The 22,454-nt window shown below is 38.5% G+C and overlaps 2 protein-coding genes across 7 annotated transcripts in view; one reads left to right on the top strand and one right to left on the bottom strand.

The window, feature by feature from the left end:
* Positions 1–21,527, bottom strand: part of LOC136882199 (serine-arginine protein 55) — a 202,459-nt gene extending 180,932 nt beyond the window's left edge. Inside the window, exon 1 of one of the 6 annotated variants that reach the window (XM_067154760.2) lies at positions 21,376–21,527. Coding sequence is in view for 4 of the 6 variants with exons in the window: in XM_067154757.2 (XP_067010858.1) it covers positions 21,065–21,072 (8 nt within the window). In the remaining 2 variants the exon portion in view is untranslated. Of the gene's footprint in view, positions 1–21,064; positions 21,271–21,375 lie in introns of those variants that run through there. The other 5 variants (XM_067154759.2, XM_067154757.2, XM_067154758.2 and 2 more) reach the window with 5 other exon arrangements.
* A 748-nt stretch (positions 21,528–22,275) lies between these two features.
* LOC136882327 (tektin-1) overlaps positions 22,276–22,454 on the top strand; it is a 114,219-nt gene continuing 114,040 nt past the window's right edge. The window contains exon 1 of the mRNA XM_067154913.2: positions 22,276–22,407. Within this exon, the coding sequence (XP_067011014.1) occupies positions 22,389–22,407 (19 nt within the window). The 5' untranslated portion in view covers positions 22,276–22,388. The remainder of the gene's footprint in view (positions 22,408–22,454) is intronic.

The raw sequence follows: 22,454 nt of genomic DNA, 5'->3' as shown, positions 1-22,454 counted from the left end.
GACGCATATATATTGTTAACTTTCATCATAGTGCATTTTCTGAATGTTAGTTTGCAGAATTTGGGACAATTTTTCACGTTGTGTAGGCTACAGTATGTCTATTACTGAGAGACAGAGAGAATGTATTCCTGGCATCCTATGTGACAACCATAGTTAGTAGCCTACAGTATAATGCAATTAACCAAACACTTTCTTATCTGTTGCTTGAGTAAACAATGACGTAAGTCGGAAGGCCCCACGTCGAAATCTAATTCTTAGGAATAAGGTGTCCCAGTTTTACAGTTGAACATTGCTATAAATTGAACCGTAAAGTGTGCATTAATCATTGACGGCTCATTTTTCGTCTGTTAGACGAACAAAAGAAACCTTGTATCGCACTTCTGTGGCGCCGCGTTACTGGGATAGCAGCTTACAAATTCTGTTTTTTCATTGAACCCTCTACCGTTGTTATCCTGGAATGTCCTGCCCGGAACTCTCAATCGTCACACGTCTGTGTTATCGCAGCAAGCAATCGTTACCACTTATTGAGGACATTCAAATGTGTCTGCAATCATCGCATGGAGAAGCAGCTGCCGCAGATAGAGATAAGTTGAACTAATTCATTCAAATCCTGATTTTGAATTCGTCAAGCTTATAAAAGACGTATTGTGGTGAAAATGCAAAAGACGTACAATTTGACCTCACTTTGTCCAAATGTCTTCATTGAATTATGCATCTATCACTTCTCGTGACGTAAAGAGATAATTTTCTGTGCTTAAGTATGTGCTGAGTGATAAACGGATGAGCTTAAATCAAGACAATTTGGAGAAATTAGGGTAGCTTTGTTCATGTTTCAAAAGGAACTGAATTTTGATAGTGCATATTTTCCAGTTTATTGTGCATGTTTTGCCATATTATAGTGCATGAATGCATGCATATTTTGAGATTTGATAGTGCATGGAAATCCGGGCTCTAGTAATCACAGAGGGCCACATTTGGCATAAATATATATATATAATTTGCGATGCAAATATAGGCTACTGCAACACCGTTCACATATATACCGGAAATGTCATAATTGACCCTCCCTTGCCTGCGAGCACTAATGTTATGGGCGTTGAGATGGAGTAGCAAAATCTTCTTTACTACCCCTGTTGATGGGGGCAGTAGAACAACAGCCACAGTATCCGTTGCCTGTCGTAAAAGGGGTCCCAGTGCTCTGAACTTGGGAGCGTGGGTTGGAGAACACATGGCACTGAGATGAGTCCTACCATTGTTTCAACTTACTTGTGCCAGGCTCATTTTCACCTACCTTTCCCACCTCCCTTGTTCAACACTTGTTCTTTTCTGACCCTGACAGTATTGGGTTGCAAGACTGATAGACTTTAATTTTCACGTTTTTGACGTAACATTTATTGAACTATTTGAATCAGAGTCGATCATTTCAGTGATCTTCACGATTTTATGCCAAAATATTAAAATATCACTCACATTGGTTTCACTAATAATATGAATAACTAGCTGATGTACCCGTGCTTCGCTACGGGATTTTCAGAAAGACTGACTTCGTGGTTTTCCTAACTGAAGTCAACATAGGTCATTACAAAAACGTCAGCAGGAAAGTAGCGATTAAAAGCAATGTTATCATATAAAATACTCGATCAAACGAAAAACCGCACATTTCCTCACTTTTAAGGAACAGTACTGCGGTGCCGATCTATGTTATATATGCACACATCTCATTCCAATCAATGCCTCAGAGTAGGGATTGAATAGCTTGAATGCTTTGCTGAACCTGTGTTACGCCCCAGTAGTATCAGAAAATTTATGAACTCCCAACTACTTCCCAACAATATTCAGGCAAGCAGTTACACTCGGTACGACGGGGCGAGTTGGCTGTGTGGTTAGGGGCTCGCAGCTGTGAGCTTGCATCCGGGAGATAGTGGATTCAAACCCCATTGTCAGCAGCCCTGAAGATTGTATTCCGTGGTTTCCCATTTTCACACCAGGCAAATGCTTTGGCTGTACCTTAATTAAGACCAAGGACACTTCCTTCCCACTCCTAGCACTTTCCTATCCCATCGTTGCCATAAGACCTATCTGTGTCAGTGCAACGTAGGGTAAATTTTTTAAAAATACTCGGTACGCAGCAGTAACCCTATCTATCGGAGATGAGTGGCAACAGAAGACACAAAGCACATCACAACAAACAATAGTCAATGTACTGTTATTGTTGATCAACTTTATGAGCTTTCTATATCAGGGTGTCCACCAAATCCAGATTTTAAAATTCCCTGACATTTCCCTGTTTTCCAGACATAAAAACCAGTTTTTTCCCTGACACATGATGACAAAAAACATAATTATAAAGGAAGTGTCAGTAATATTAAAATACATTTTTAAAACTTAACATCCAAAAAAATAAATGAGCAATTAATGTGCATATTAAAACTTGGAAGTTTAATTTAGTCTGATTAAATTCACTTTAAGCTTTTTTTAAAATGTAATACTATTACTGCTTCAGCGAAGAAACTTCTTTGTAGCCACCAACAACTCGAGCTTCTGCCATCACCCTCCACTACTTTTCTAATTCTTTCAGCAACAAAGCGGCCTTTCTCTTATTTTTTGCAAAGAATCTTCTACTTCCAATATTTCACGTTTCTGCTTTAGATTTTGAACATACAAAGCATGAACACTCCTTGCACCATGGAGCATGTTATTAATGGAGACCTTTTCAATTTCACCAGGGTTTGGGATTGAATTATATATTATTCTTTGTGCTACAAGGGATACTTGTAGCATGTTCTCTACTATAATTTCTTTATTAACAGGAAAACCACATTCAAGTGAAGCATTTCCATGAAACAATATTAATATCATTTTGAGAAATGAAGCCAACTTTTCTGTTTTCAAATTTACTATCGGAAGAACAGTGCAAAGCCAAAAGTGATCTAACCTCTTGTGTTTAGAATACAAAGAATTCACTTCTTTCAAAGTATCATTCTCACAAACAGAAGTGAACTCCCTTTGTACATGAATGACTTCATTACTCGAGATCCATTTGTTTTCAACAAAGGCATTTAAAGCTATCCTTAGCAGTCTGCTGCTTAGAAGCTACTTGGCTACACTTGGATCGAAACAAGAAATTAATTTAGTCAGTTTATATGCTAGCGGTGAGCAGATGTGGCCAACAGCTGAAAACTGCAGATGATGACAATATGCCAGTGGTGACCTTTCCAATAACTATTTGCACAAAGCTACCATTCCCCTTAGATAATCTGTGCAAAACACTAATATATATCTATCATTTAATCCAGGATTGCCATGAAGTGCTGCTTTAGCAGCATAACCTATGTCAATTTTAGATGCAGACAGAAGATTTTCTTTACTGTCTAAATACGTTTTAGGAGATTTCCTGAAGAATGCAGTGACTCAGACTTAATAAACCTTGTCATGATATTTATCATCAATGAAAGATTCATAAAGGAGTGATGGAAATGGGAGATCTGTCAAACTTTTAGGAATGGTTCCAAATCTCCAACAAGTGATAATAAAAATGACAACTTGGCCTTAAGAACCTTATCTTGAAGTGAAGTTGATACTATTTTGAAGCTGTTACAGCTTGTAATTTTCTTGTCTCTGTTTGTTCCTTCCACATATTTTTCGACATTAGGTAAGATATCTATAGCATGTTCAATGACTTGAAAATTTTCAAGCCATCTTATAGCACAATATTTAAAGGAAATACGTTTGAACCTGAATAATGTGTATAATCAACACAATGTGCAGGAGCATAGCAAAACAAGAAGTGAAGAGCACGAAGAAACTCTGCAATATTCCACTGGGTTTCTTTTACTGCCATTTTATATGAATTGTGCACAGTATGCAAGCCACAAGATCCAATGTTCAACAAAATAGGAACATCTAGATCATCTAATAAATTACCAAAATCCTGAAGGAACTTTTTATTAACATTTGGACCATCCACTGAAATTTGTAATTTTATTTAGATAAGAGTCCTTGCTGTGCTTGCAAAAAACCATTTAACAAATCTGAGGAGGTAGAGTGACCAAGAAACATGGAATCAAAATAAGAAGTGCATACTTCATTAGTATCAAGATTGAAACAATGAACTACAGTTCAGTTATTATGAGTTTCGACTTGACGTTTGAGCGCTGCCTTTTGGCGGAGGGTAAGTGAATTAATCGACAGCCAATCATAGGCAGCCGATCGCTCCGAAAGAGCGCGTTAAACTCGAGTTCCGGTTAGCAGTGTTGTCGCCCTGTTGTTTACGGTAACCACGTGCTATCAGCTGTGTGTCGTATTGAGCTCCGTTCTTTTCGCGGTCTTTGTGTGTCTTTGTGCTAGGCTGTTGTTCGTTTATATTTCGTAGTGTAGAGTTTATAAAAGTATTGTTTATTTTTTAATAGTATAGCGCGTTATATTGTAGTGAATAGTGTGTAAAAAGTGATCTAGTTTATATAGTAGCTTAGTTTAATATTTCGTTCGGTAGTTATATTGTAGGTTAATTTTAGGCCTGTGTGTGAATTTGATATTCTGTCATGTCGACGCCTACGTCTAAGGATGAAACTCCCAAGAGAAGAAAGCCCTTCGGACGCGGTACTCCACTAAGGAGCCAGGCCCGGGAAATTGTTTGCAATGTTAGGGAGTATTTCGAGAAGGAGAAAGATAACGGCGCGCCTCTCTTGCCTGTTGCGAAAGCAGTTCAGAGAACAGCTGATGCGACCAAAATCAACAGGAGCACAGTTATAAGCATAGGGAAGGAGAAGTACTCTGCCGAGGACCAGACAGCGGGGCCGTCCAAACTTGAAACTCCAGGGAAGAATAGGAAAAAGCCTAAATCTGTAACGGAATTAGACTCTTTTCAACAAGATGCTATTCGCCGGCATATTTACGCCTATTACCGTAGGAAAGAATATCCTACTCTTGAGAAATTGGGTCGTTCTCTTGAAAGCAGTGAACTTTTTAGTGGGAGCAAATCTTCTCTTAGAAAAGTAGTTAAAAATCTGGGTTTTAGGTACAAGAAATTTAACGGGCGAAGAGTGCTGATGGAGAGAAGCGATATCGTGATGTGGCGGTGTAGATTTCTGAGAGAGATTATAAAGGAGAATTTTGATTCTATTGTATGGTTGGACGAAACTTGGGTTAATGCTTCTCATTCCCAGAGCAAAGGCTGGACGGATGATTCAGTAGAAGGCACTATGCCAGTACCTGTTGGGAAGGGGGGCAGAGTCATAGTGATTCACGCCGGTACTTCGCAAGGTTTTGTGCCAAATTGCTTGTACATGTTCCGATCTAAGAAAACCGGAGATTACCACGAAGAAATGAATAGTGGCACATTCCAGAAATGGTTTGAGGAAAGGCTGCTGAGCAACTTGCTTGAAAAGAGCATTATAATCATGGACAATGCCCCCTACCACTCCGTCATTCTTGACAAAGCACCAACAATGGCGGCTAGAAAGAATGAGCTGATTAATTGGTTGAAGGAGCACGATATTTCGGTTCGCGATGACATGAGGAAGGGAGATCTCATGCAACTTGTGAAACAAAACAAGCCCCAGCGCCCAGTTTATGTGGTGGATGAAATAGCTAAGAGGCATGGCCATAAAGTAGTTCGCCTTCCACCATACCATTGCCACTTTAACGCGATAGAACTGATTTGGGCCCAAGTGAAGGATTATGTAGCTGAAAATAACCGACTCTTCACAGTTTCGGAAGTTGAAAGACTTATTTTAGAAGCCATAGGCCGTATAAGTGCGGAGGACTGGAGCAACGTTGTGAGACACACGAAATCAGAGATGATTAAAGCTTGGGAGAAAGAAAGTCTTACAGACGATTATGTTGAAGAGTTTATTATCTCTTTAGGGTCAGGCGAGAGTGACACCTCAACAGACGATGACAATGCCGATAGTGACTCAGAAATGAGTGGTGTGTTCCCTTTGTAGGATTATTTCCTTCATTAGGGGAAATTGAATCTAACAGCAACGCGAGCTCTTCTACATGGTGAGTAGAAATTTAATTTAATTTACTCACGTTTTATCTTTATCTTTTCGAGCATTGATATATGTTTGTCTTGTAGTCTTATCCTAAATGTGTTGTGTATTGTTGTTCATCTTATGTGAATTATGTATGTTGCTACAAAGAATAATTGATTATAGACATATTCCAGTATATATATTTCCGTTCGTGTTGTGTATCGTAAATCAGCTGTTTGAATTCGTAGCAGTTTGGCACCACAGTCTGACTTCCGGTTAACTGTCAAGTCGAAACTCATAAAAACGGAACTATACAAGATCCATTTGGCCTATCTGAGAAACTTTATTCAGTGACTCGTCAAACCCAACGGTGAAATGTGTGCACTTACTACCCATCTCAAGAACTTGTTTATGGAAATAGAGAGCCATACCATGAGTGATTGTATATGCAACTTTTGTTCTGTGCAGTTGAACTTTCGAAGCTGTTTCAGAGTCTGGACACATTACTGGAAAAAACTAAGAACGCAATAAGGTCTAATTCATCGAGCTCACCATTCCCCAACAACACAAAATATTCAATAGTAAGCAGATCAAAACATTGAAAATTCGATCGATCAATCATATTGCTATTGATATTATTGATTACTTCACATACGAGATCACACTTTTAACTTTTCATTAAAATTTATTCCTGGCATAAAAGACATGCCCTAGATTAATGTTATAAAAACTGAAAAATGTGTTTGTATTACACGGATAAATACGGTATGTCAATTTTATCTGGCAGAAGAATGAATTTCCAGATTTTTTTTCCTGAATTCCCTGGTTTTCCCGTTAATTATCAAATTCACTGACATTTCCCTGTTTCCCATACGAGTGGACACCCTGTATATTGTAGGCCTTCACATTTAGTTTTCTTTCGACTTTGTGATATTAGGGCATCTTATAAAATTCTTTATAGTGTAGACTGTAGTTCCTTATTCTCCGACTTTACATACCGAATTTCATTAAATTCTGTTTACCCATTTTCTTCTGACTCGGTGCTGATATGGACTTGATAAGAAAAATCCAAATTCATTAATATCTCTGTGATAATAGCCGGTACGTTAACAATGTACAAGACATAAATGATCGGAAATTTTGTACTATATAACTTTAATCACAGGGTTCCAGGGTTCGATTCCCGGCAGAGTCGGAAATTTTAACCAAAATTGGTTAATTCCCCTGGCAAGGGGACTGGGTGTACGTGTTGTCTTCATCATTTCATCCTCATCACGACACGCAGGTCGCCTACGGGAGTCAAATCAAAAGACCTGCACCTGGCGAGCCGAAGTCCTCGGACACATCCCGGCACTAAAAGCTGTACACCATTTCATTTGAGAATTAAATTTTAGACCTTCCCATAAAATACCATTTCACTCAGCATGAATAAAATTATTTATGGCCTAGATTATAGCGACTTATTCCCCGAATTCGTATACAGATTTTCATTAAGATAGGACCACTAATAACAAATATTTCAGAACTAAATTTTAGGCCTTCCCCTAAACTACCATTTTTCTCAGCCTAAATACAATTATGTATGGCCTAAATTGTAGTGAGTTATTCAACAATTTTGCCTACCAACTTTCATTAAGATATGACCACTATTAAATATTTGAGAATTAAATTTTAGACACTCAGCGTGAATACAATTATTTATAGCATGGATTATAGCGACTTACTCACCGACTTTGCATACCGCTTTTCATTAAGATACAACCACTAAAAACAAATATTTCAGAATTAAATTTTAAGCGTTCCCCTAAACTACCATTTCACTCAGCGTTATTAAAATTATTTATAGCCTAGGTTGTAGCGACTTATCGCCCAACCTTACATACCGATTTTCATTCAATTCTCTTCAGCCGTTTTCTCGTGATGCGTGTACATACATACAGACAGACAAAAATTACGGAAAATTAAAATGTGCATTTCCTTGTTACTGTGGACATGACTGATACAGAAATACCATCCTTTTCAAATTCTGAGCAATGTACAGACAAAATTCTTATTTTATATATATATATATATATATAGGTGAGTCAAAATACAATCATGGAAATAACCCTAATAAGAGTAACTTTTATTAGTCATGTTGTCTATGAAACAATTTACTAATATTATTAGCTAATAACTCTATGAAACATAATACTAATATGATTAGTTAATATTGGTTTTTTATTAATAATATTAGTGAAAGATGCTTATGGAGCGTAGTTTGGCAAACACGGGCCCCTTAGCCGAGTCCTGGCATTGCTTCCACTTGTACCAGGCTCCTCACTTTCATCTATTCTATCCGACCTCCCTTGGTCACCTCTTGTTCTTTTCCGATCTGACGCTATTAGGTATGCGAGGGCTAGGGAGTCTCATTTTCATGCCCTTCGTGGCCCTCGTCTTTCTTTGGCCGATATCTTCATTTTTCGAAGCGTCGGATCTTTTCCTCTTTTCTCTCTGATTAGTGTTGTATAGAGGATGGTTGCCTAGTTGTACTTCCTCTTAAGACAATAATCACTACCACTTAGAGCCACGAAGCAGCCCTTAGGTCTCTAGTATCCCGTGTGACACCACAATTGGTCTAAATAGGTTAGTGACAAAACCATCGGTCTGGATATGGTTCTCTTACAGGGTGTCCACCAAATCCAGATTTTGAAATTCCCTGACATTTCCCTGTTTTCCAGACATAAAAAAATTTTTTTCCCTAACACACAATGACAAAAAATTAAATTATAATAGGTTTCCAGGTATGGCCGTAATATTAAAATACATTTTGAAACCCTAAAATGCAAAAAATAAATGAGTAATTAATGTACATATTAAATTTCAAAACTTGCAAGTTTAATTTAGTCCAATTTAATTCACTTTAAGATTTTAAAAAGTTATTACCATTACTGCTTCAGTGAAGAAATTTCTTCATCTATAGCGAGCAACGACTGTCGAGCTTTTGCCATCACCCTCCGCGTCTTTTCTTCTAATTCTTTCAGCAACAAAGTGGCCTTTCTCTTATTTTTTTGCAAAGAATCTTCTGCTTCCAATGCTTCACGTTTCTCCTTTAGATTTTGAATATACAACGCATGAGCATTCCTTGCAGCATGGAGCATGTTCTTATTAATGGAGACCTTTTCAATTCCACCAAGGTTTGAGATAGCATCATATACTCTTCTTTGTGCTACAAGGGATTCTTGTAGCATGTTCTCTACAATAATTTCTTTATTCAGAGAAAAACCACGTTCAAGTGAAGCATGTCCATGAAGCAATATTAGTATCATTTTGAGAAATGAAGCTAACTTTTCTGTGTTCAAATTTACTGTTGGCAAGACAGTACGGAACCAAAAGTGATCTAATCTCTCGTTTTTAGAAGACAAAGAATTCATTACTTCTTTGAAAGTATCATTCTCACACACAGAAGTGAACTCCCTTTGTATATGATCAGCTTCATTACCCGAGATCCATTTGTTTTCAACAAAGACATTTAAAGCTACCCTTAGCCGTTTGCTGCTTAGAGGTTGCTTGGCTACACTTGGATCAAAACAAGAAATTCCTTTAGTCAGTTTATATGCCCGTGGTGACCGTTCCAGCATCTTCTTGCACAAAGCTACCATTCCTCTTAGACAATCTGTGCGAAACACTAATATATCTCTATCATTTAACCCAGGAGTGCCACGAAGTGCAGCTCTAGCAGCATAACCTATGTCAATTTTAGATGCAGGCGGAAGATTTTCTTTACTGTTTAAATTAATTTTGAGGACATTTCCTGAAGACTGCAGTGACTCAGACTTAATAAACCTTGTCATGACATTTTTCATTGTTGCAATGAGAGATTCATACTGGAGTGGTGCAAATGGAAGATCTGTCTGAAACTGTTTTAGGAATGGTTCCAAATCTCCAACAAGAGATAATAAAAATGACAACTTGGCCTTAAGTAGCTTATCTTTAACTGAAGTTGATACTATTTTGAAGCTGTTACAGTTTGGGATTTTCTTGTCTGTGTTTGTTCCTTCCACATATCTGTCAACATTAGGTAGAATATCTATAGCATGTTCAATGACTTTCGAATTTTCAAGCCATCTTATAGCACAATATTTCAAAGGAAATACGTTTGAACCTGAATAATGTGTATAATCAGCACGTCTTGCAGGAACGTAGCAAAACAAGAAGTGAAGAGCACGAAGAAACTCGGCAATATTCCACTGGGTTTCTTTTACTGCTATTTCATATGAATTGTGCACAGTATGCAAGCCACAAGATCCAATGTTCACCAAAATAGGAGCATCTGGATCATCACTTAATAAATTACCAATATCCTGAAGGAACTTTTTATTAACATTTGGACCATCCATTGAAATTTGTAAGAGTTTTTTTTAGACTGAGTGACTCGTCAAAACCAACGGTGAAATGTCTGCACTTATGACACATCTCAAGAACTTGCTTATGAAAATAGGGGGCCAAACCATGAGTGATTGTATATGCAATTTTTGTTCCGTGCAGTTGAACTTTCGAAGCTATTTCAGAGTCTGGAAACGTTACTGTGGACAAACGTACACTAGCTTCACTGGAACGTAAAGAATGGTGTTGCATGACATATGCATGCACCACATAATCTCAGCTTTGGTTACTTGCTCTCTTGAAAGATAATTCTGTAGACATCTCGTCTCTGGTGAACCTTCTTTAATGGAAGAAGAAGAAGAAGCAGAAACAGCAGCAGTGGAGTCATATGTGATAGAGTTCGTTGTGGTAGCTGTGGCAGGCAGAGGACAATTTGTGTTTGCGGCCAGGGTATTATCTACTGAGTTTAAGTCATTTTTTACTTCACTATTCGAATGTTCTTTTTTAAAATAACTTGAAAGGGATGCTGAGAACTGGCTGAAGTTGACACTACTGGCATGCTTCTTTCCTACCATGTGACTTTTTAATGCCTGCCTCGCCATGTTGCTAAGAGAAAATGATGTTTTACATATTATGCAATATGCTGAAAATTTGTCCTGAGGCATGGGTTTCAACCACGTTCTGAAAGTATCATCAAGCAGCCACCTTTCATTAAACGAAGTTTTCCTTGGCTTTGATGAAGACATTGTTAGCTGAAAAAAGTAAGTATATTGTAAAAAAAAATAATTAAATAGTCCTATACTCCGCACGACTTTCTTGTAAACTGACAGTTCGCAAAACAAGTGAGCGCTGCCTTACCTATGCTGCCAGCACTCTATTGCTTCGATAACAGTTGATGCACTCGTAAAATGTAATACCCTACTATGAAAATCACACGCAAATCACAAGTGAAAACAAATTCACAAAACTTCCTAACAATATCATACACTAAAACAAGAATAGGTACATTATTATAAAGTGTAAAAGAAATAAATTATTCGCGGCTAATGACCGGCATAAGAAGGAGGTTATGGCTAATCGATACCAAGGTGTCAATTTTTGCCGAGTCACATTCTTGCCGCTTGTCTTGCACGAACTATACAGGGGTATGATACACAGATGAACTATATGGTAACCAACACACGGATGTAAATAAAATTACAACTACATTGAACACTATTAAACCTATATACCACACACGCCGAGTTAGGTAACTTAACCACGTGGTGATATAGGCAATACAGTTGGCAGACAGGTTTTAAGATTGCGCTCAACCGATATAAATCGATATGAATGGTGGTTTGGGATTGACTGGATCAAGAACGAATACATACAAATATACTTCACAAACTCAAAATCTCCTAACCAACAAACAACCTTCATCTTACAGTGTGATGGCACTTTATTTTAAATCGTGTTCTATTCACAAAATTACACGTGATATTACAAGCTACTAGTCGTGCCTGAAAACTAACGAACCCCTCTCACGAAAGTTAGGTTAGAAACTCAACATGGCGCGGCAAACGGTGTTACCTACATCAGCGCATTTCATCATAATAATAATAATAATCATGAACACTCAATGAGTATTAAGTTTAAGTGAATTTCGCACTTTCCTGCATTCAGTTAGTGTTTGTTGTCTTGTTTTGACACTTTACGAGGTAGTGACTATGGCACACGTCATTACACACTAAACAAACAGTCATCCGTTGGGTTGTGTAATTTTGTCCATATGCATATTTTGTTGTGGAAGCCTTGTATTTAAGCGATTAGAAAAACTGAGAACGCAATATAGGCCTAATTCAACATGCTCGCCATTCCCCAACAACACAGCATATTCAATAGTAAGCAGATCATAACATTGAAAATTCGATCGATCAATTGATCCATCATAGTCGCTACTGCTTGCTATAGCCTATCCATATAGCTACTGATGCTATTGGTTACTTCACGTTCGAGATCACACTTGATTTTTTAAATGTTTGTTCAGTTTTCTTTACAATTTATTCCTGGCATAAAAGACATGCCCTAGATTAATGTTATAAAAACTGAAAAATGTGCTTCTATTAAGGGATAAATACGGTATGTCAATTTTATATGGCAGAACGAATTTCCAGATTTTTTTCGGAATTCCCTGACATTTCCCGGTTTTCCAGTCATTTTTCGAATTCCCTGACATTTCCCGGTTTTCCATACGGGTGGCCACCCTGTCTTACTTTTAGCGAATATGGCAGCCCTGTACATGCAGACTATGCGAGCTCTGTCGAGACAATACTAAGCTTGTCCAGTGAATAGGAACACATCGTGAACATTGGCCGGCCGATAGGAACACAGCACATGGTCGCATTCAGCTGATTTACAGTCTCAGTTTTAATTCTGCTATATAAGTAAGAATACTTCTTCGTGCAGGATGGTGGGTTTCTAGCATGCATAAAGGAAGAATCTCTCCTTTCTGCCACTTAACCCTTTGTTACCTGCCAATACACATTTGGACCAGGTATTCACAATTTAATTACAAATCATACGCATGTATTACAGGCCTCTGAGCCTACCAGTACATACGTGTACCTTCTACTTCTAATACGAGCTTTGTGGAAGTCATTTTCTGGAGTAGCACTAGGGCATTTACAACCAAGATGTCTTACAATCTGGCATCAAGTCGCATACAATGAATGTTCATTTTTCATCCATCTCAATGCAAATTACGCAATATTATTGCCTGAATTACATTATTAGTCCTTGCTCTGCTTCGCCAAATGGAAATATTAATGATTTCTCGCACACGAGAAGTTATTTGTAATGTTGGTAGTACAAATTTGTACCATAAGGCTTTAGTGTGGCTTGCCTGTAAAACACTTCAGCCAAACGTTTTCATTGTGAAAGTGTGAGTTGCAGTGCTCCGTGTAAGCCAACTGGTTTGTTTTGTTATAAAAAAGAATGAATATTTGAAAGATGTGGATATTTCATATCTTTTGTACTTGAGCCGATTTCTACCTAAATTTATTTATTTATGTCTTTATTTGTGGCGAAGTTAGGGCTCTTGGCCCTCTCTTACACTTAACCACATTATGCGGTTTAATACTGAATACAAACTTAATATTCAAACTTAACACACTGTATATAATATAATAATAATATAACTTAATATAGACTAAAACTAAAAGATTACATTCTAAGTCTAAAATTAGAAAAATAAATTCAATAACTACTCTAGGTGGAATTCATATAACATAACAGTAATTTATGTAAACTGTTGGGAACTATTTGCTCCAGACATTCACTCACACATTCACACATAACTACATGATATAGCCTACGTATTCAAGAGGAAATCTTTAGTCTGTCTTTTGAAGGTAATTAATGAGGAACAATTTCTAAATTCAGGGGATAAAGCATTCCACATTCTAGCGCCCGACACAAGGAAAGAATTACTGAAGGCAGATGTATGATGTGGAGGTATTGCAATTGTTGACCCAGATCGCGTTACGGTAATGAAAGGAAGATAGAAAACGGAAATTACTGGAGAGATATTCAGGTATATTTTCAGTAAAGTCGATAGGTAAGGGTTAATACATGGTGATTTCTCTGCTGCTGCTGCTCTACTTTTAACCAAGAAAGTTGTGCATAAAAAGGGGATACATGCGAGGCAAAATTCAATGAAAAAATAAATCTAATGCAGGAGTTTAAAGCTCTCTGCAATTTCCTATTGTGTTCACTGGTAGCATCCAGCAACACATCACAATAGTTAAAAATTGGAAGTATCAATGTTTGAACCAGTTTTATTTTTAAGTTGAGAGGTAATACGGTCTGGTGAATCTTAAGGGGATGAAGTGATGAATGAACTTTCCTGCATACGTTAGTGACATGCTCATCCCAGTTTAAAGTTTCATTTATAGTGACCCCAAGGCTTTTTACTGATTTACAGAATGGGATAGCAATGCCATTTAGTTGAATGACTGGAATTTGTAGACTGTGTAAATGGCCAAGCAGTTTTCTCTACCCTAGTATGATAGCTTGTGTTTTCGTTGGGTTGATGGAGAGAGAATTCTCAGCTGCACACTGATCTGCTCCAAGTTTCGGTTCATATTTTCAATAGCTGCATTTATGTCGTTCACTTTTGTGTGGCAGTAAATTTGAAGATCGTCGGCATAGAGATGGTAGTTGCAGTTTATTCAACTTAGAAGAGATGTCATTCAAATATAAAATAAATAACAGGGGGCCGAGTATAGAACCTTGCGGCACACCATTAACTTTGTGCTTCCACTCCGTTCTCTTATCATTCATGACAACACACTGTTGTCGGTTATGGAGGTAGGAAGCGAACAACTTGAGAGCAGCGTGGCTAAGATGGAAGGAATGCAATTTCGCTATTAATATGTCTGTACTGATAGTGACAATTTAGTCAAATATTGTGTTTTAAAATATGGAATACAAAAGTGTTATTTAAAAGCCTGTCGTACAAATTTGTAGCATGGTTGTATTTTGAACACTGAGAATATCGAGCTGAAAACAAGACATCTTATTATGTTCACAAATGGAATGTCTTGTAAAAAGTATTTTATTTGAATTTAAAGTTTTAGGTAACAAAGGGTTAAGGTATCATTGCACATCATTTTTATACGATTTTTCATCATCCCTAAGCCTGCACACCAGGTACGGAAGCGGCACCGCTTGGCATATTGAGAATCATGTTCATTTTTGGAAAATGTGTGTTTTGAACCCTAAATGTTATGCTAATTTTCAGTTAACACTTTTGAATTTATATTTATTATCTTCAGGATATTGATATGAAAGTTTAGTGTAAAATATTTTCTTCTGTGAAAATGAATCTTTAAGAAAGGTATTTGGTAATACTGTTTTTATATTGGGTCTACCAGGCGCAGCCCAACCGTTCACGTTATATTTTCCACCCGACCGCTCTGGAGTTAAATAATCCCACTCATTTCCTTTACTGAACACTTCCATCTCTTTCACTTTGATATAGTGTTCCTTTTTTGAACCTCCAAAAGCAATGGCTGAAAACACAAGAAACACGGCCCTTAGTCCCCGGCAGACCTTAGATGGTCAGAGGGCGCTTAGAATCTCCAGGTCAGCTATCAAGATTGCGACATGGAATGCAAGAGGTATGTTTGAATAGGAGAGGTTGGTAATACCATCCACGAAATGAACAGGATGCACTTGGACATCCTGGGAATCGGCAAGATGCGTTGGTCAGGTTCAGGACATTATACTATAGCCAAGCACACTGTATACTATGCTGGAAATGATTACACCAATCACCGTCAAGGGGTGGATGTTATCATGTCGCAAGCTGTAAACTGTGCCGTGCAAAACTTTGTAACATACTCAGGCAGAATAGCCCTACTGCAGCTCCAGGCCAATCCAGTCAATGTCAACATTGTACAAGTGTACGCACCCACAGCTGACAAAGACAATGTTGAAGGTGGAGGAATTCTAGTCAGGTCAAAAGTGTGCTGGACATCACACAAAAAAAAACAATGAGATGAACATTATTGGAGACTGCAATGCGAAGATCGGAAAAGGCAGTCAGTAACACGGTCGGACAATTTGGTCTGAGCTTTAGAAACAAGAGGGGCAGTCGGCTAGTGCAGTTCAGCCAGGAAGAACATCTTGTCGTGCCTAAATTTGGTTCAAACTACCAGCCAGGCGACTCTACACCTGGAAGTCACCTCAAGATACGTACGGCAGTACACATCGTCCGAAACCAGATTAATTTCATTCTGTTGAACCAGCGCTTCCGTAACTGTTTCAAATCGGTTAAAACCAACCCTGGAGCAGGCATCAGATCAGACAGTTCGTAAGACCATGAGACCTGCGAAGATAGAAATTAGCAAGATCAAGAATGAAGAGATTCGTAAGAGGATTCAGCATGAATCCAAAGGTTTCGATAAGATGAAGAACGTTGATACAGGTATAGAAGTCTTGTAGACTGAAATGAAACTTTTTTTTTTGCTAGTGGCTTTACGTCGCACCGACACAGATAAGTCTTATGGTGATGATCGGATAGGAAAGACCTAGGAGTTGGAAGGAAGCGGCCGTGGCCTTAAGTAAGGTACAGCCCCGGCATTTGCCTGGTGTGAAAATGGGAAACCACCGAAAACCATCGCCAGGGCTGCCGACAATTGGATTTGAACCCACTATCTGCCGGATGCAAGCTCACAGTCGCGCGCCCCTAATCGCATGGCCAACTAACAGGCACGGGGAAACAACATTTAACACATGATAAAAAGATCAAGAAACAACCGTGGATGACCGATGAAATACTGGAACTCGTGGATGAGCGGCAGAAATGGAAAAACCGAGAAATAAATACAACCAAGTGTGCAAAGAAATTAAGAGGAAGATTGTGGCTGCAAAAGAACAGTGGATGACAAAGATGTCAAGAGGTAGAATTCCTGCAGCAAAAGAATGACACTTTTAATCTACACAAAATAATAGAGTGCCTTGGGTTATATCGTAATAGAGGGCATCATGTTCTGGTGGATAAGAACCGCACTGTGATTGACATCACTGACAAACTCAAGGTCTGGAAGTCATATACAGAAGAAGTGTTCAACGATGATAGACCTAACGAACATGGTGTGAACGAGGCAAACACAGGTCCTGCCATTTTGAACGACGAGGCGAGGCGTGTCATCTGCCAAACGAAGAATGGAAAGGCCCCTGGACCTGATGAAGTACTGTACATGCAGAACTCCTCACACTCCTGGACAACAATGGTATCGGTATTCTGACAGAGAGCTATTCAACAAAATTGACTCAACTGAAACAATCCCAGAAGACTGGCTTAGGTCCACTTTCATCACTCTCCCCAAAACTGCAAATGCCAGATGATGCAAAGAGCACAGAACCATCAGTCTGATGAGCCATATCCTAAAGACATTCTTAAAGATCATTCATTGCAGAATCCGTGCTAAATGTGAAGTGAGAATTGAAACACAGTTCGGATTCAGGAATGGTCTTGGGACTAGAGATGCACTTTTCTGTATTCAAGTACTTGTCCAGTGTTGCTTGAAAAAAAAGAAGAATGTATTTTCACGTTTCATAACTACGAAAAGGCATTTGACAAAGTTCAGCGCGGGAATTTGATGGAAATTCTGCAGAACATCGGACTTGATGACCGAGATATTCGGATTATTCAAAACTTGTACTGGGGTCAGAAAGCAGCAGTAAAGATTGATGAAAACCTGTCAGAAGAAAGAAGACATCTGCCGTGGCCTCTACTCTTCAACGTTTACTCAGAGGCTATCCTTGCAGAAAATCTGGGGTTACGTGAACAATGTTGATCCACGAAATATCACTGTAATATTTGTCACAAACAAAAGGTAATCATTGATTTACTCAAATAAAGTCTCAAATCCCAGGTTGATTAAGAAATACCGTCGTTACTAGCAAGAAATATGTATACGTATTTACAGGCTGTAAATAGGAGTCCATGGTGTTGCATTCCGCTGCTTGCACCGTCTTTTGTTTCTTTCTTACCGAGCTCGATAGCTGCAGTCGCTTAAGTGCGACCAGTATCCAGTAATCGGGAGATCGTGGGCGTTTCCCGTGGTTTCCCATTTTCACACTAGGCAAATGCCGGGGCTGTACCTTAATTAAGGCCACGGCCGCTTCCATCCCATTCCTAGGCCTTTCCTATCCCATCATCGCCGTAAGACATGTGTCGGTGCGACGTAAAGCAAATAGAAAAAAAAAAAGTTTCTTTCTTGAGGTCCAGGGCTGGCACCGATGAATGGGAGTGCTATGTCTGCGATTTTTGTTATCTTTGGCTATATGTCTTGCATTCCGCTGCTTGCGCCGTCGTTTTTTTTTTTCCTTGAGGTCCAGGGCTGGCACCAACGAGCTCTCTTTTTAGCGAATGGGAGTGTGGGTATTTTGTTGAAAAATAGCATGATCCCTGGACCAATACATTAAAAGGAAAATAGCATCATCCCTGGACCAATAAATCATTTAATGAATCAGTTAATGCACATGAAGTGACAGCCCATCAAATTACATCGAATGAGAAAAATCAATAAAACGACACCAAAGAACTTCAGTGAGCAAAGACATCACAGACGACAGTGTTGGACAAACAAAACACTTACGGATGTGCTGTGACGTAGCAGAAATAGTTGTAAGGCAGTAAAGGATGTATTCTCTAAAATAAAATATTTCGTATTATTTCTTAATCAACCTGGGATTTGAGACTTTATTTGAGTAAAAGCAATTACTATCTTCCATTTGTGACAAATATTACAGTGATATTTCGTGGATCAACATCATTCACGTAACCAGATCTGGAAGGACCGTCTACCATAGGCATCATTATCAATGTCTAAACCATCTCCGTTATGCTGACGACACGGTATTGCAGACAACGCAGAAGACCTTCAAGTATTATTAGAGAAAGTGAATGTTGCTTGTAACAACAGAGGACTGAAGATAATTTAAAAAACCCAGTTCATGGTCGTCAGTAAACGGCAAGACGTCCACGTGCAGTTCACTCTCGACAATGAACCCAATTAACTAGAAATGGGACTACGGCCAGATGAAGGAACTGCTCAACCGCAACCTACAACTAAACCTAAGGCTCCATCTGGTCTGTGCCTACATCTTTCCCATGTTACTTTATGGAATGGAAGGCTGGACACTTACTCAAGCCCTCTGCAAAAGACTGGAAACATTCATAATGTGGGTGTACAGACGGATGCTTTACATTTCGTGGACAGACAGAATCCGGAATTCCGAGGTGTTGGATCGACTTGGAAAGAAGACTGAAGGGCAGAACTATAGTAACCGGTACTCAAAGTTTAGTAACACGAGCCACCACTAGGTGGCGCACGAGAGTTGACTGTCGCACTAGTAGCGCTGAGAGGAACGACAATGCTTTCAACTGTTGTTGTTGGTTTGATATGGCTATACTTTTTTCTTCACGTGCGCACAGTATGCACCGATAGAAAAGAGCCTCTCGAAGAGAGAGTGGGGCGACTGTTCTCATGACAGAGATTGGCCTGGATGTGCAAAGATAGGTTACAACTATTAAACTACCTTTCTTCTTCCTGTGCGGACAGTATGCGCCGCGGTGATAGAAAAGAGCCTCTCGAAGGGACCTCTGTTCTCACGACAGATTGGATTGACTGTGTTCAGATGGGTTACAACTACTAAACTACCGTTTTTCCTTGCCGTGCAGACAGTATGTGCCGCAGCCTTTTAAACTCCCCTGGCCGCTTCATAATTTTTTTCTTCTGCAATTGTTGGTAAAAAAAATCTCTGCCTACTCCTAGTTGTCAATGAAGTCATCCTCTTCCATACATAAACCAATCACCGTTATAAGCAACGGAGTATGGCGTCTAAAACAGTATTTTTGGTTATAAAAGTAAATGTACTTCTTGGGGCGGGCGGTTTAGTCCCTGGCAAGCGTATTGAACTCATCTCTCTTCCACGATCATTTTAATGTGAGAATAGCAGCATTTAAAGTAACATTTAATGCAATAATCCTCGAATACCAGTTATTATATTTCTAAAATGAGAATAAAACAGATTTCCATCTATTCAATACATTAAAAGCAATTATAAAATTAGGATCTCATCCTTATTTTATTGCTTGTTAAAACATAGGACATGTTTCGTTCATAGTCTCTTGCAATACTACATTTATACCGACTGAAGTCATGCTGACCATTACAAGGCGGAAGTTGGAATACTTCAGCCATATAATGTGGAATGATAAGTACATAATTCTGCAGCTTGTTATACAACGAAGAATAGAAGGACGTAGGAGTCCTGGTAGACAACTAACTCTATGGATAAAGAACCTCGTAGACTGGTATGGATTGGACACAACGTCTGTTCCATGTCACTGCATCCAAATTCAAAATCACCGCGTTGATTGCCTATCTTCACTAGAAGACAACACATTAAGAAGCAATAAGACTTATGCTTGTAGAATCAGCAACTAAATCACAATGTAGCTATTCAAATCCATCAGGAAATAACTTACAATACTGTTCTAAGAAGCAGATATAAGATTTCAGTAATCCAACTCCCATAACTCACCTATTATGACATTTTCCTATTATAGCATTGTTCATACCGTGTGTTCCTAATCACATGCTGAGCAAAGTTAAAAACAAAATACACCAAAAATTTTAATTACAATGACTAAGTACAGTAATCCTACTCATACATGAATACTGCAATTAAGCACCAATATACAATACATAAATAACAGATCACTCAATATCAGAACAATCCACCTTACCCAAAAGAAATGCGAACTATCACCCCAAGCCCTAGATAAGCAACATTTGCCCGGACAGCGTATTCCACTTTAGGGTGCGACCAGGTCAATAAACAGGCTACGCTAATCCGGTACTTTGAACACAGTACCCGTCTTGCCGAGAAAATTTACAGCGATCATATAGTAGAAGAAAGGTCCCAAGTGTTCTTGTCCAGCGCATTCTCCAAAATGCAACGATAAAGCAACTGGTTACTTACTGTCACGAGATAGTACGAATTAAAGATCTATTTCGGTAAAAGCCTTATAACAAATGTAAATAACGGCTAAACAAGTTCATTACATGAAATAAAGACTTCCAACTTGTGTACAAAACAAAAATGCCGGCAAAATATTTCCCACCAAATGCTTTATAAATGGCGTTCAACTGAAGCATAATTACCTCTCCATCAGCTACGATATAGAACAAATTATCAATTCACACTTCAGATATATTGCTTGCACTACTACGACTATACAATGCCACAAAAATAACACTAATATAAAATTCTATATCTACGACAAGTAGAGTTACAGCAAGAGATACGCAAACACAATTCAAGGCCGAAATGCGTCGCATTTACAAACGGGGCCTTGTTTAATGGCTGCCTCACAAGAACTAAAATGCTGCAGTAGCAGCTAATACAAAAGATCTTTTTTTTTTTTTTTTTACAGTGAAATCACTTCCTTAAGATAATGATCCGTCGTTCTTACCTGTCTCACGTCGATTTCAATCAAAACGATCAATTACTCATTAGATTTAAAGTTTGTGACCTAATCACTCTGCTCACAGATACAACTTCCAGCGCTATACATGGAGAGAGTTTTACGGAGTTTACAAAATTCATAACGCTGCCGCCTACCACCTCACACAAGCCGAGTTCTATTTATTCCTTGACGTTTGCCACGCCACACGATCTAATAAGAAAATCTCACTATGTGGGCAAAACACGGAACCTAAGCTTCCAATATTAACAAAAGAATATCAGTCATATCCTATTCATGCTCTTTAGATTTTAGATTTGTTTTAATAGCAATATTTCCTCTTGAATCTATTTTTAGTGAAAATTTTGAGGCACAAGTTGAGTAAAGTATATTTGGTCTTCTGTGGTATGAAAGCGCCCTCCGACCGGAAGCCAAAATTTACAAAGCTTTCGCTCGGACCCGCGGGATTTCTTTGACACATAAACTCCTTGGTTGTGATTCTCGTTTCAAAAAAACATCTTGGCACTTAAAAATAATTGGTTTTGGACTTTCGTTTTGGTCAGATCGGAAGAACTGACAAAAGTGATGTAGCAGATTTACAACCATTATTATCAGTGTTATATAAATAAAGGCAGAAATTATCATATTTTCATCAGAAACTTCCAGATGAAAGAATCGTACTAAAATATGCTGTGTCATACCCAACGAGCACAGAATATTCTGTGCTCGGTGGTCATACCCCTCAAGCCCAAGCTGAATCAAGTCATCAGTTACAGCACATTCTCTTTGAGTTACATCAGTATTGCAGGACATTAGGTACATACGTTTTGAAACATAGAAGTCACGTTCTTTGTCGAACATTTCTATGGTAACAAAGAAAGTAATGTACAAGTCAAATCTCTCGAAACGGTCTTTATCGAAGAATATGCCATTCAAATGATTGACAGCACTAATCTGCCGTCTTCCAATGAATTCTAAATTATTCTGCAACTTTCGTGCAAGAAGGGAATTCATTTAAGACAATGGAGCGGAGTTTTTTAGGTATCGTATGCCCATTATTCGTTGGACAAGAATAAATAAAAGATCAG

This window comes from Anabrus simplex, chromosome 10 (genome assembly GCF_040414725.1).
Source record: "Anabrus simplex isolate iqAnaSimp1 chromosome 10, ASM4041472v1, whole genome shotgun sequence".
In the NCBI taxonomy this organism is placed as follows: domain Eukaryota; kingdom Metazoa; phylum Arthropoda; class Insecta; order Orthoptera; family Tettigoniidae; genus Anabrus; species Anabrus simplex.
Note: the sequence above shows the minus strand (reverse complement) of the source record. Positions and strands in the feature narration are given on the sequence as shown.